This window comes from Bubalus kerabau, chromosome 17, assembly GCF_029407905.1.
Source record: "Bubalus kerabau isolate K-KA32 ecotype Philippines breed swamp buffalo chromosome 17, PCC_UOA_SB_1v2, whole genome shotgun sequence".
Taxonomy (NCBI): Eukaryota; Metazoa; Chordata; class Mammalia; order Artiodactyla; family Bovidae; genus Bubalus; species Bubalus kerabau.
Window position 1 is genome coordinate 49,235,079 of NC_073640.1, and position 13,624 is coordinate 49,248,702.

At 47.9% G+C, this 13,624-nt stretch overlaps 1 protein-coding gene across 1 annotated transcript; it reads left to right on the top strand.

Moving 5' to 3' along the window:
• The first annotated feature begins 547 nt into the window (after positions 1-547).
• FFAR3 (free fatty acid receptor 3) lies at positions 548-1,528 on the top strand. The gene has a single exon (XM_055551368.1). It carries the CDS (start codon positions 548-550, stop codon positions 1,526-1,528), a length of 981 nt encoding a protein of 326 aa, XP_055407343.1.
• Positions 1,529-13,624: the final 12,096 nt, after the last annotated feature.

Sequence of the window (13,624 nt, forward strand, 5' to 3'; positions counted from 1 at the left end):
GGATCAGAGAGAAGACAAAGTCTGCACATCCCCTGTGAGGCCGCCGAGGAGCAAGGCATTCAGGCAGTCGTGGAATTTGCTCCTCATTTTGCATACTGGCCCTGCAGCGCTGCTAACGGAGCTAAAGGCATCTTTTGTGCCGTTGCTCTCCAGCGAGTGACGTCATGGGCACTGCCAGGTTTTTATCACTTCTGCCAGATAATAGCTCACCGGACTTGATCTGGAGGAGCCGGCAAGGTGTTGAGCAGCAGAGCCCTCGGGTTCTCAAAGCAGCAGGTGAGCACGGGGTCCTTAGGGGCTCTGTGGAGGGCACCTTGGCGCTCAGGGAGAGGGAACAGGAGACAGGAGGCGACCAGGAAGAAAGGGACAGGAAAGGGGCAGGAGACCGGGTGTGACCAGGAAGAGAGGCAGGCGGCCCCTGCTGTGGAAAGCGTGAGGGAATGGGGGTGGGGGTGTTCCCGGGTGACAGCTGGGAAGCTGATGGTGTGAGACCTCCACCTGGGCTGCCATCTCTGTCTCTCTCTCTCTCTCTCTCTCACCAGTGGCCATGACCAACCCAGACCACTCCTTCTTCCTCGGCAATCACTGGCTCTTCTTCTCCGTGTACCTCTTCACCTTCCTCGTGGGGCTCCCCCTCAACCTGATGGCCCTGGTGATCTTCGTGGGCAAGCTGCGGCGCCGCCCGCTGGCCGTGGATGTGCTCTTGCTAAACCTCACCCTCTCGGATCTGGTCCTGTTGCTCTTCCTGCCGTTCCGCATGGTGGAGGCGGCCAGTGCCATGCACTGGTCCCTGCCCTTCGTCTTCTGCCCCTTCTCCAGGTTTCTCTTCTTCACCACCATCTATCTCACATCCCTCTTCCTGGCAGCCGTGAGCATAGAGCGCTTCCTGAGCGTGGCCCACCCGCTTTGGTACAAGACTCGGCCGAGGCCAGGGCAGGCTGGCCTGGTCAGTGGGGCCTGCTGGCTCCTGGCCGCTGCTCACTGCAGCGTGGTCTACGTCATCGAATTCTCGGGGAACTCCTCCCCCAGCCAGGGTATCAACGGGACCTGCTACCTGGAGTTCCGGGAGGATCAGCTGGCCCTTCTCCTGCCCGTCCGGCTAGAGATGGCAATAGTCCTCTTTGGGGTGCCCCTGTTCATCAGCAGCTACTGCTACAGCCGCCTGGTCTGCATACTCGGGAGGGGAGCTAGCCATCGCCGTCGGAAGAGGGTGGCAGGGCTGGCGGCCGCCACATTGCTCAATTTCCTCGTCTGCTTTGGGCCCTACAACATGTCCCACATCGTGGGCTACATCCAGGGTGAAAGCCCCACGTGGAGAAGTTACGTGCTGCTCCTCAGCACCCTGAATTCCTGCGTCGACCCCCTCGTCTACTATTTCTCATCATCTGGGTTCCAAGCCGACTTCCAGGGATTGCTGGTGCGGCTGACTGGGTCCTGGGGCCCTTGGCGGCAGGAGAATGGCGTGACCTCGAAGAAGAGCGAGGGAGAGGGGCCACCTCAGGAGCTGTTCAACATAGAGGCCAGCTAGCGAACTCTAGGTGGGTGCTCTGGAGCTGGTGGCAGGTGGACTGGGCTGCAAGGGGGATCATCCCTGGGGCAGCTCCAAGCTCAAGTCAGGCAGGACCCTGGAGAGGCAGACTGGGGACTGGCACCATCCGGGGCAGAGCAGGCACCCCGCCTTCCTCAGGATGTGCCCACAAAAGCCCAGCTCTTGATCTGACCACACACTGCCCTCCCTTCCCATCCCCTGACATGCCCAGGAAGTGGTCAAGGTGAGGAAGAGCTATGGAGAAAAAAGGAGCTTCCCATGGCAGCAGGCCAGCTCCTGAACTTTGTTGAAGGTAGAAGAGGAGCTAAGAGCAGTGTTCAGGGGCCAAGGGAGCTGCCCAGTGACTTGGGACAGAAGAAGGGAAGAATGTCCTTCAGAACTACTGACAAAGCTGGTGGGGGTAGGGACACAGGACTGCAGGTGGGAGGGAGCACCCTGCTGTCACATGCGGATTTTCCAGACAGTTTCCACTGCTCAATAATTTCAGATCTTCAGGGACATTTATGAAAAATGGCAAAGAAACATTACCTAAATAAATTTGGTGGCAAGCAAAAGAGAATTTTTTTTTCTTAACCTGTGTTTTTTTATTTTAATGGTCCATATGATTGGTATATGTGAGTGTATCTTAGGTGAAATTGATGGACGGAAGGATAAAACACCGAGACTCTGAAAGAAAAGGGATGAACAAGAAGATGCTTAGATGCTGAGAGAGGACTGGAGTTGGAAGAATAAGAACAATAACTAACCTATCTTAAGAGCTTGGCCTGACACTGTCTTCAGTCTTCTCAGTCACTGTGAGGCAGGTACTATTACTCTTCCCGTTTTACAGGTGAGAGACTGGGCCCAGAGAAGTGAAGTCTCTTATCTGAGACCCCATAGCCCACAAGCGGTTGAAGCAGGACTGGAAGCTGAAATTAGCTGACTCCAAAACCCAGGTCCCTGAGCCACTCTGCCACTAGCTGTGTGTCATCGGTAAGCAGGCCCCAGTCAGACTTCCAGAGTCAGCCAAGGCAGACTGACTGGGACAAATGTAAACAGATCATGAGGAGAAACAGAACTGGATGCAAAGCAGATGGACTATCTGTGATCATACATCCTCTTCCCAGTAAAGAAACCTCCTTGAAAAAAATAAGAGAATTAGTCAGCATGTTGACTTCAGGTTACCGAAAAGACAAATGTGTGTTCTTAAGAGCTATTTTTATCAAACTGTGATCATGTAGTAACTTTTGGTTTTCCAGAGAGGGGTGGGTGATACCTGAGAAAGAGCTGGTCAGGGCCTCCCCCTGGTCCCGCAAAGCAACCAGAGAAATGCTGGCACGGTTGACACTCAGTCAGATTGAGCTCAAAATTATTTATCGTGTCCGTATTGCGTGTAGATGGGTGGGCTCAGAACTTTAGGGATTTCAGTACTACTGTCTTTGTTGTTGCTGTTTAGTTGCTAAGTCGTGTCCCACTCTTTTGAGACCCCATGGACTGTAGCCTGCCAGGCTCCTCTGCCCATGGGATTTCCCAGCAGGAATACTGGAGTGGGTGGCCATTTCCTTCTCTAGGGGATCTTCTGGACTCAGGGATCGAACCCACGCCTCCTGCAGTGGCAGGCCGGTTCTTTACTACTGAGCCACCTGAGAAGCCCTTTACTAATGTCTTTAGCATCTGCTTTCTTCCAGGGTCACTGGGGAATGAGGACTGGCTGTGGGTGGGGGTTGAGTCTCAGGTGAAGGGAGAGAGACATCATCTCTGTGTAGAGATGAAGGTATGAGCTGTCCTTCTGTCCCATGGTTCACCTGTCTGTCCCAAGGCACTCAGGCCTTCATGGACACATGGGTGTACATGCTTCGGAAAGGGCACAAAGGTGACGTGGAATCCTGCAACTCCAGGGGTGGTAGCGAGGACCCAAGTCTGAGGACAAAGAGGAGTTGGAAACCCAGCATTCCAGAGAGAACCGTGGAGAACAGGAATCTGACTCCTCCCTCAGAGTTTACACTGAGGAAGAAGAGGCAGCTTAGCTGGCCGAGCATCACCCAGCACCACCCCCACCCCAGTCTGTATAAACTGAGGGGCGGGGAGGATGAAAAGTCATCAGAGGCTGGGTGGTGGTGAAAGTAGAGTGAAAGTGTTTCCACGTCTCTTGGAGTCGAGGGAGAGGGGTGCTCAGGCAGTAGAGGGTAGGTTTGGGGCTGCTGTCCTGTGCCCTTCAAAGCAGGGGAGAGAGACGTGTGAAGAGATGGCGTGGGCGCATGCGTGTGCGTGACGGCGCATCACGCACTCTCCCCACTCGGCAGAGCCCGCAGGTGTGAGGCTCCGGTGGGTGAGGACATGGCAGGCACAGGGGCGGGGAGGGGGCAGTTCTACTGGTGCTGCAAGAGGTCAAAGACCGAGCTCGGAGAACTCAATTCCAGTTGCAAAAGAGAGCAACTGGGCACCTGATTCACAGCAAGCACCCAAAGCTAGTCAGTATCAGCTGCTGCTGCTAAGTCGCTTCAGTCGTGTCCGACTCTGTGCGACCCCAGAGACGGCAGCCCACCAGGCTCTCCCGTCCCTGGGGTTCTCCAGGCAAGAATACTGGAGTGGGTTGCCATTTCCTTCTCCAATGCATGAAAGCTAAAGCACTGTTTCTCAAACATCTGTACCACTGTTCCCTCAAGGAACCTTTTCTGGGTATTTTCCTCCTACTCAGTACCTTCTCTTCCCTGCCCATGAATTCTTATGATTATTTTTTAGAATTTTTACAATTTATTTGGCTGCCTCAGGTCTCAGATGTGGCACATGGAATCTTTGGTGGGTTGCGTGGCCTCAGCAGTTGTGTGTGGGCTTATTTGCCTCGCAGCATGTAGGATCTTAGCTTCCTGATCTGGGTCGAACCCACTTACCCTACCTTACTAGGGGGATTTTATACCACTGGATCACCAGGAAAGTACCCACCACCCCACTGGCATTTTAATACAACAGACATACTCTGTATCTGTCTATGTGTGTAGCCCTTTGGAAGACCATAAACCACTATAAGACTTCTTGGTTCCCCCAGAACTACATTTTCACGTCTTTGGGAACAATTGTTGCCCCTGTGGAGAACGCATGAGCTGGAGCACAGGTCTCATCATTCACAGAGTGAGAAAGCCTGTCTCATGCAACAGCCCAACAAAGTTAGTTTCATTATCTTGCTGGAGCAAAAGAGACCACATACACCTCAGAGGAAGCGTGGGGCATCTCGCAAATGAAGAGACTAGGTTCTTAGAGGTTTGGGATGAGGGTGACCTTTAGGTGATGTTTTGATGACACCATATTTGATAGGCTCAAAACACAGCAGGCCTGGGTGAAAAGAGGTTAATTTCAGGGCTGCGCCAAGAAGCAGACCCAGGGTCTTATTTCTCTGGAAAACACAAAATAAAGATAAAGGTGGAATTTTGTGTCTGAAAATTCATATGACGCTCTGGAGGCTGAAAAGCCAGGCTGCTTCTCTGTGTCACAGGCTCCTGCCCAGTGCCTCTAGGCAGCAGTGGAATGTTCCATTCTCACTGAGGGGATTTCAAACAGCCATGCGTCTGACAGTCTGTGATTTTAATTTTATTTATTTATTTATAATTTTTTTTTTTTTTTTTTTTTGCCATGCCACACTGTTTCCTGGATCTTAGTTCCCTGACCAGGGATTGAACCTGGGCCCCAGCAGTGAAAGCACAGAATCCTGACCACTGGACTGCCAGTGAATTCCCAGTCTGTGATTTTAAGAATTAGATTTCTTAGCAGTTAAATTTTGTTAATTAACAAAACAAGTTTTTAAAGGCTTACAAAAGGGAGTCACTGATGGCCATGAGAGTAGGAAACTTTCCTTCCTAGAAGGAAAGGTCACTCTCCCCCTACCCCCAGAAAAACCTGGGGCAGTGCAACCCAGAAAGATGAAAGGAAGAGTAGGCTTGACTCATCTCAGTCATAGGTTCCGAAGTGTCAGCTAATAGGGGAATGGGAGGAGGCTGGGAGCTTTAAATAGCCAAGTGTGACCAGAAATCTAGGGAAGCCACCGAAGAAGTCATTAGGAAACTGGCAAAGATGGTTCACTGCGGCCTGACTGAAGGCAGCGAGTGGTGAAACCACTGCAGCTCAGACTGTCCATGAACCTGTGTCAGTCAGAGGAGGGCAGAGGGCCAGACAGGGAGCAGGGAGGAAGCTAGGCCTTTTGCTGAGTTGAATACATCACCTGTGACCAGAGCCTGTGGACAGTTTAGCAAGTAGCCTCCCACTGTGTGTCTGTGCCCGGTGGGACCGGGGAAGCTGTGGTGCAAAGCAGGAGAGGTAAGTCTGCTTCACCTGAACCCTGGGATGGGGCAAAAACTAGACCCGATTGTGTTTGGGGGAGCAAGGAGGTGGGAGGCGAAGAACAGATTGGGGAGGGAGAGTAGGAGTAAGAAGCCTGGGAGTCTGCAGAATTAGTTGCAAGAATCACCCAAAAGGAAAAAGCAGAGCAGCAATAAAAAGTAGAAAGTGGCATGGAAGAAGAGTCAGGCCATTGATTCTGGGAGGGAGAATCAGAGGTGGAAGGCAGAGTCTTGGGTGGGGGAACAAATAGAGTGAAATAGTGTGAGAGAGTGCTCAATTTTTACCTTCCTATCTCTGACATGATACCTCAGGTTGGAAAAAAAAAAAAAGGCCCAAGAAATACAGGTAGTTGTGGACCCTAAAACTGCAAAGAGAAGTGGGAAACCTTCTGACTTCCCTTTAAGGCCAGTTCTGAAAAACCATATGGAGGGAGATCAAGGCATCAGGATGGTGGTCCATGTTCTGGGAAAAGGATCACATACCAGAAAAAGAATGGGCTAGAAGGAATGAAATCTGATAAACACTGTTGGAAGTGGGAAGGGCCATGGAGTTGACTCCCATGGAGGCGTGGAACTAGGGGAGAGGAAATGTTACAAAACAGGAAGTGGGGTATTAGAAATATTTTTGGATAAGAGTGATTTCACTGAATTCAGACTAGAAGGGTACAGTGAGAGAACTAAATTAATCATCCCCTGTTGCAGATCCCCCAGCCCCAGGGGGTGAATCGCAGTTGAAACTAGTCATGACAATCTTGTTCCCTTTTATGGGTGACTGGTCTCAGGATGGATACATGACCCATTTTGAGCCAAAAAATTGTAAGAAGTCTGCTGAAGGTCTCTGGGAAAGACTTTCCTCCTTATTAAAGGAGGTAGATGTGTGAGGAACAGCCCTCTCCCTTCCTGATTTGGAAGCTTTTATGTGAAGATGTGATGCTTGAAGCTACAGCAGCCATTTGGGGCCTTAAGACCACATACTTGAAGAACAAATGTAATAAGTGGTGGCAGAGAAGAAGGATGGAACAAGCCTGGGTCCTTGCTGAGCTTGTTGAGCTGGGATCACCACCTCCAAACACCCTGTGGTTGACTTGTTATAGGCAAGATATTCTCTAACTTGCAGCCAAATGTATCTTAACTCTAATGGATAAGCCTGTACCCCAAAGCATCCTATATCCTATTGGAACCTATCCAATGACGTCTTCTCTTATTTTAAATTATTTTATAATTCTAGAATTTCTAAACTCTGTTTGCTTTGTAGGAGCTATGAAATCTTAGTGCTTATTCTACCTATTACGAGTGGACTAGGGGAGATTTCTTATGGTTCCAGTCAGTAGCTCTGGCATCAAGATATTGGGATCCCCCTTGTTGAGAAAGGGGCTTTTGAGAGCTGACTAGGGCTGCATGGACCCAGCACTATAAGACAAAGATGGACACTTTCTAAGGTTGAATATCATCTGACTGACAGTCTCAACTGCAAGCTCTCCTCCTTTTATTGATGAAATTTCCCAAGCTTATTATGGGATTTTAAATATATATATATATTGGAGTATAGTTGATATACTAACAATGTTGTGTTGGTTTCTGCTGTACAACAAAGTGAATCAGTTATACATACACATATATCAACTCTTTTGAAAGATTCTTTCCCTATGTAGGTCATTACAAAGTATTAAGTAGAGTTCCCTGTGCTATACAGTAGGTTCTTATTAGTTATCTATTTTTGTATATTTGTTGTTATTGTTTAGTTGCTAAGTCATGTCTGACTCTTTTGCGACCCCATGGACTATAGCCCTCCAGGCTTCATAGTCCATGGGATTTCCCAGGCAAGAATGCCTGAATGGGTTGCTATTTCCTTCTCCAGGGGACCTTCCCAACCAAGGAGAGAACCCATGTCTCCTGCTTGACAGCAGGATTCTTTACCACTGAGCCACCTGGAAAGCCCATTTTATAGTAGTATGTATATGTCAATCCTAATTTCCCAGTTTGTCCCTATCTCTTAATTACAGTAACCATAAGTTTGTTTTCTACATCTGTAACTCTATTTGCTCTGTAGATAAGTGCATTTGCAATTTTTTTTAGATTCCACATATAAGTGATGTCATGCAATATTTTTCCTTCTCTTTCTGACTCACTTCACTCAGTATGACAATCTCTAGGTCTATCCATGTTGCTGCAAAAGGCATTATTTCATTCTTTTCCATGGTTGAGTGATATTCTACTGTGTATATGTGCCACATCATCTTTATCCATTCCTCTGTCAAGGAACATTTAGGTTGCTTCCATATCTTGGCTATTGTAAATAGTGCTACAATGAGTATTGGGGTTCATGTACCCTTTCAAACCATGTTTTTCTCTGGATATATATCCAGGAGTGGGATTGCTGGATTAAATGGTAGCTCTATTTTTAGTTTCTTAAGGAACCTCCACACTGTTCTCCAACATGGAATCTTGGTTGCAGTGAAAACAAGACAGGGTTGAATGAGCAGGGTGGAGATCATGATGGATGCTGCCCTATAGAAGGGTACTTGGCCTTGCGTGTGTTCTTGGAAACAGGTGAGCTATGCAGTCTTTGTGTCCATAAAGTCACCATCACACATACTCTGCCCATATGAAGATGAGGATATGTGTTCCTGAATGCATAATTTACTTGTAATTGATATGCAATCATGGCCTTGCGGTTCACCGATTCCCTTGTCTCCTCCCCCTTTCTAATAATTGTTTTCTAGTGGTTCTCTTTGCTTAGAGCACAACCCTCTCTTCCTAAGCCTCCACTGAAATAACTCCTTGTTTGCTTATCCTTTGGAAAACAATCAGATTATTTGCTGTAAATTAAGAGGTCAGCCAGAAAAAGATGTAAGCAGAAAAGCTCACTGCAGAGTGAACCGAACAAACAGGCCAGCAAGCTCCTGCCGCTGCATGCAGATGGCAAGCCGACCAACCCGGTGAGGAATCGCCCAGCTCTGTGAGACAAGAAACACAGGAGGGCTTCGGAGGCAAGATTTCTGAGGTTATGAGCAGTGGTGTCCTCCCAGCTATTACTCGAGAAGATGAGAGCATCCTGTCCAAACAAAGACTGCATGCAAATATTCAGGGCAACTTTAATTCATAAGAGCCCCAAATTGGATGCAGCCCAGGTGTCCATCAAAAGAGAATGGATTTTAAAACTGTGATGTAGCCATGCAATGGAATACTACTTGGCAGTAAAAAGTAACAAACTGGTCACTTATGTAACAGGATAACCTCTGACTGTGACACTGTGATTTATAATGAATACATATTTGGTCTTCATCCCCATTTCTGGCACTGAATTCTTAAAATCCTTAGAATTTCCTAAGTGATGAGAGCAATAAAGCTATCTTTTGTTATGCTAATAAGGTGACTTTCGAAGGATGAGGGCTGACTGCGTGTGGAACCAACTATGTGATTGGAGGATTGAAACTTTCTGTTCTACCCCTGCTGACCTCCAGGGACTAGAGGGAGGCTGGGGGTTGAATCAGTCACCTATGGCCAAAGATTTAATCAATTATGCCTATGGAAGCCTCCATAAAAACCCAAAGGGATGGACTTTGGAGAGCTTCTGGGTTGGTGAACACATGGAGAGTTGGGCAAAGTGGTGTGCTGGGAGTGGGTGTGGAAGTGACCCACTACCTCTGGGTAGATGGAGTCAGAATTGAGTTGAATTGTAGGACACTCAGCAGGTATTGGGAGAGAGGCTTGGTGGTGCAGAGGAAATGACACCCCAGCTTGAAATTGGTACCAGAACCCCTTTAAGTGACAAAAAACATCAGTGGTTGTCAGGGACTGGGGATGAGACTGGGAGGGGATGTGCTGAGAGGACACCAGAGGGACATTTTATGGTGTTGGAAATGCTCTATAACTTGATTTGGGTGGGAGTTACACAGATCTATCAAAAGTTAGTGAACTCTTTGATTAAAATGACTACTGGGACTTCCTTGGTGCTCCAGTGGTTAGGAATCCACCTTGCAATGCAGGGAACTTAGGTTCAATCCCTGGTTGGGATCTGAGATCTCACATACTGAGGAGTAACTAAGCCTGCACACGGTAACTACTGAGCCAGTGTGCTTCAGACCCAGGGCGCCACAACTAGAGTCCATGGGCTGCAACAAAAGATCCCACATGATGCAACAAAGATGCCATGTGCCACAACTAAGAGCCGATGCAGACAAATAAATAAATGAATATTTTTAAAAATGGCTAATATGCAAATTAAGCTTCAATCAAAAACAGTTGACTAAAAATGGGACACCTCACCTCAGGTGCATTTGATTGGTTGTACATACTATTGTGTGGCTCAGCTGGTTAAGAATCTGCCTGCAATGCAGGAGATCTGGGTTCTACACCTGGGTTGGGAAGGTGCCCTGGAGAAGGGAAAGGCTACCCACTTAAGTATTCTGACCTGGAGAATTCCACAGACTACAGTCCATGGGGTTGCAAAGAGTTGGACACAACTGAGCAACTTTCACTTTCACCATTGTAGAGAAAATCCTCCCAAGTTTCAATAATCCAAGCAAGTCTCTGCTTTTGCTGGACCACTCTGCAGAAATTGGGACAGCTGTGGAACCACCGAAGTTACACAAAAGGGCAGAAACCATGGCCCAAAACAGTGATAAATAGCAACCAGCTCTTGGTACTGGACATCTATAAGGAGTGTTGTTCAGTTGCTCAGTTGTGTCCGATTCTTTGTAACCCCATGGACTGCAGCACTCCAGACTTCCCTGCCCTTCACTATCTCCTGGAGTTTGCCCAAACTCATGTCCATTGAGTTGATGATGCCATCCAACCATCTCATTCTCTCTCCCCCTTCTCCTCCTGCCCTCAATCTTTCCCAACATCAGGGTCTTCCCTAGTGAGTCGCCACCATAGGGAGTAGTAGGGACTATGGCCGAGTGGAGAGTGCACGGCACATCTGAACTCAATTCCTGTTTAGTTATCATGCAGCGCAGTGGGCTCCATGCTGCCATACCTTCCAATTTTTCAAGTTGGAAATACAGCTATTTAAATTGCTGTTTTGAGGGCTTCCCTGGTGGTCCAGTGGTTAAGATCCACCTTGTAATGCAGGAGATATGGGTTCGATTCCTGGTTGGGGAATTAAGATCCCACATGACTTGGAGCAACTAAGTCTGCCCACCACAACTAGAGAGCCTGTGATCCCAAGTGCTGCAATTAAGACCCAACACAGCCAAATTTAAAAAAAAAAAAAATTGCTGTTTCTGAAATTTTATATTCTTTTAAGCTGATAACCAATTCAAAATGTGAAAGGATTGTGTGTGGTGAAAACAAAACAGATCTGAGGGTGGTGGCCTGGCTCCTGGGCTTCCAGTCCGTGGCCTCTGCTGCAGAGAATGTTGGGGATGGACGGGTAGGGAGGAAAGCAGGAGGAAGCTCCGCTCAGAGAGAATTTTGCCTAGATCTGAGGGCAGAACGCCACAAAGACCACCACTGACTTCCTAAAATCATTCTCACCAGCCCCTCGTTCTCATTTAGAAGTTCCTGTTCACACCACCAGCCCTTCTCCCAGGGAAGGCCCCTGGAGGACACAGTCAGGCAGAGGAGATGCGATCCTAATACCCCACCATCCCCAGATCCCTCCATCTCGACCCTGGCTCCTCTTCCTGCCCTCACTCTCCCGAAAACATTGTTCTGGAAGGCTCTCACCTTTTGCCCTTGTTCTATAGCCTCTCCCCAGGTGTTCTAGTTCATCACCGTGTTAATCATCGCTGACTCCCAAATCTCCAGCCCCAGACTCCTGTGTACCCAACTGTGTCCAGGGAGCATCCCCACTTCACAAGTCCAAAACTGTTGGGGGCCAGCGTGAGGCACTCCGCCCGTGGCAAAGGTCATGAGGAAGGAGGCTCAACATACGCAAAGGCGGGATCGAGCCTCAGGAGTCCTCCTGGAAATCCTCAAGCATCTACCCCCATAACCAGAGCCTGCCTACTTTACTACTTTGTGCTCTCACCTACACTTCTGACTTTACGGGGAGCTGTCCCCCACCACCTCTTTCGGAGAAGGAGTTAACTTAGAGCTCCAGTTAATAAAAACTCCTGGGCGTGACAAGAGTGTTTTAACTTACAAACTCTTCTGAAGGTTCTCTAGCCTCCCTGACAGGCTTGTCCGGCCACATGTGATTGCTCACAGCCTCGCAACCATGAGAGGCACGAGATGCTTTAAACCGTCTAAAAACAGGTTCCTTAGAAAAGTTAGAAAACCATTAGTGTAAGTATAGTGGGCTGATTAGAAATTGTATTGGTGAAGGGTTTTTCATTTGTTGAGCCAATGTTTGTTGCTAAGTCTCCACATGCCCTGCCCTTACACACATTAATGAATATATAGAAGAAATAAGTATTAACCTTTGATATTAATCACATTAGACCTTAGGCTAAGTAAATTCTTTCCTTAATTAAAACCCACTACACCCTCACCCTATAGGAATGTAACTTTATCTGGTACCTTCGGAAGGTGGAGTCTTTTTTAAGAATAATCACCCCTGGAGAAATAAGTGTCCTGGTTGACCATTGTCACAAGGAGAGGGTCATAAATCGTCAGCAGGCCCCCTGGCCAGAAGATGATGTCACACCCCTAAGACCTCTGTATACATTCGTATGAAGCACCTGATTTTGATAAAAGTCAGGACTGCTGACCCCATGTGACTTTTGCATAACATCTCAGTGTATAAAAGTAGACCATAGAAAATAAAGAATTGGGATCAGTTTCTCGAAATACTGGTCTCCCCATGTCGCTGTCTCTCTCAAACTCTGGCTGAGTCTCCATCTGGAGCGCGGAAGCCACCAAGCTTACTAATTATGCCTGGGCTTCTAAGATCCGACCAGGGAGGCCTCAGTGTCTCCTGTCCTTTGGAAGAACGGAAGGACGCCTGTGGCCTACGTAAGTGGTGCAAACTTGTCTTCAAGTTTTATTGGTCTCCCGCGTAAACCAAGCTACTCAGCCTCTTTTCTCCACTGAATTTTCCTACTGAGCTATCCTCATTCTATTACTCTTTACATCTCTAATTAATATCTAATTGAAGCTATTGTATCCTGATCCTCGCCGACGCCGTCCCCGCTTCAAACTCCCTGGATCAGCCGGGGCTGGACCTCGGCACAAAACTGAACCCTTCACTTCCTCCCCCAGATCTGGCCCCACCACCCAGCCTATCCCACCTCTGTAAATGATGAACTCTACTTTTCTGCCCATGCCAGACACCCAGGCATTATTTTTTAAAGAAACAATTTAATTTTTTTCCTTTAAAAAATAATCATACTCTAAAAAGGAATTTGTTTCAGGGAGATGTACATACAGTTCTGTGAATTTTAACACACACAGATTCCTCTAACTACCACCACGATCAAGATAAAGAGCAGTCAGAGTCACATCCTCCCCTCAGCCCTTAATGACAACCACAGAGCTGCTCCCTGTCATCAGTGTCACCTTTTCTAGACTGCCACATAATTGACACCTTATAGGTTATAGTTTTTAACCTTTTGAAACTGGCTTTTTCACTCAGCATAAGGCCTTTGATACTCATCTCATTTGATACCATCGTGGTTTGTTTTCTTTTATTGCTGAGTACTCTGTTCCACTGTATGACTAGACCACAACCTGCTTATTCATACACCCTGTGAAGGACATTGAGTTGTTGCAGTTTAGGGCAATTAAGACTGCAGTGGTTTGGTGAGTCCAGAACCTGACAGAGGAGGACAGGAGGCTGGTGACTCAGGATGGGCTTGGTGTTCAAGTCCAAAGGCCA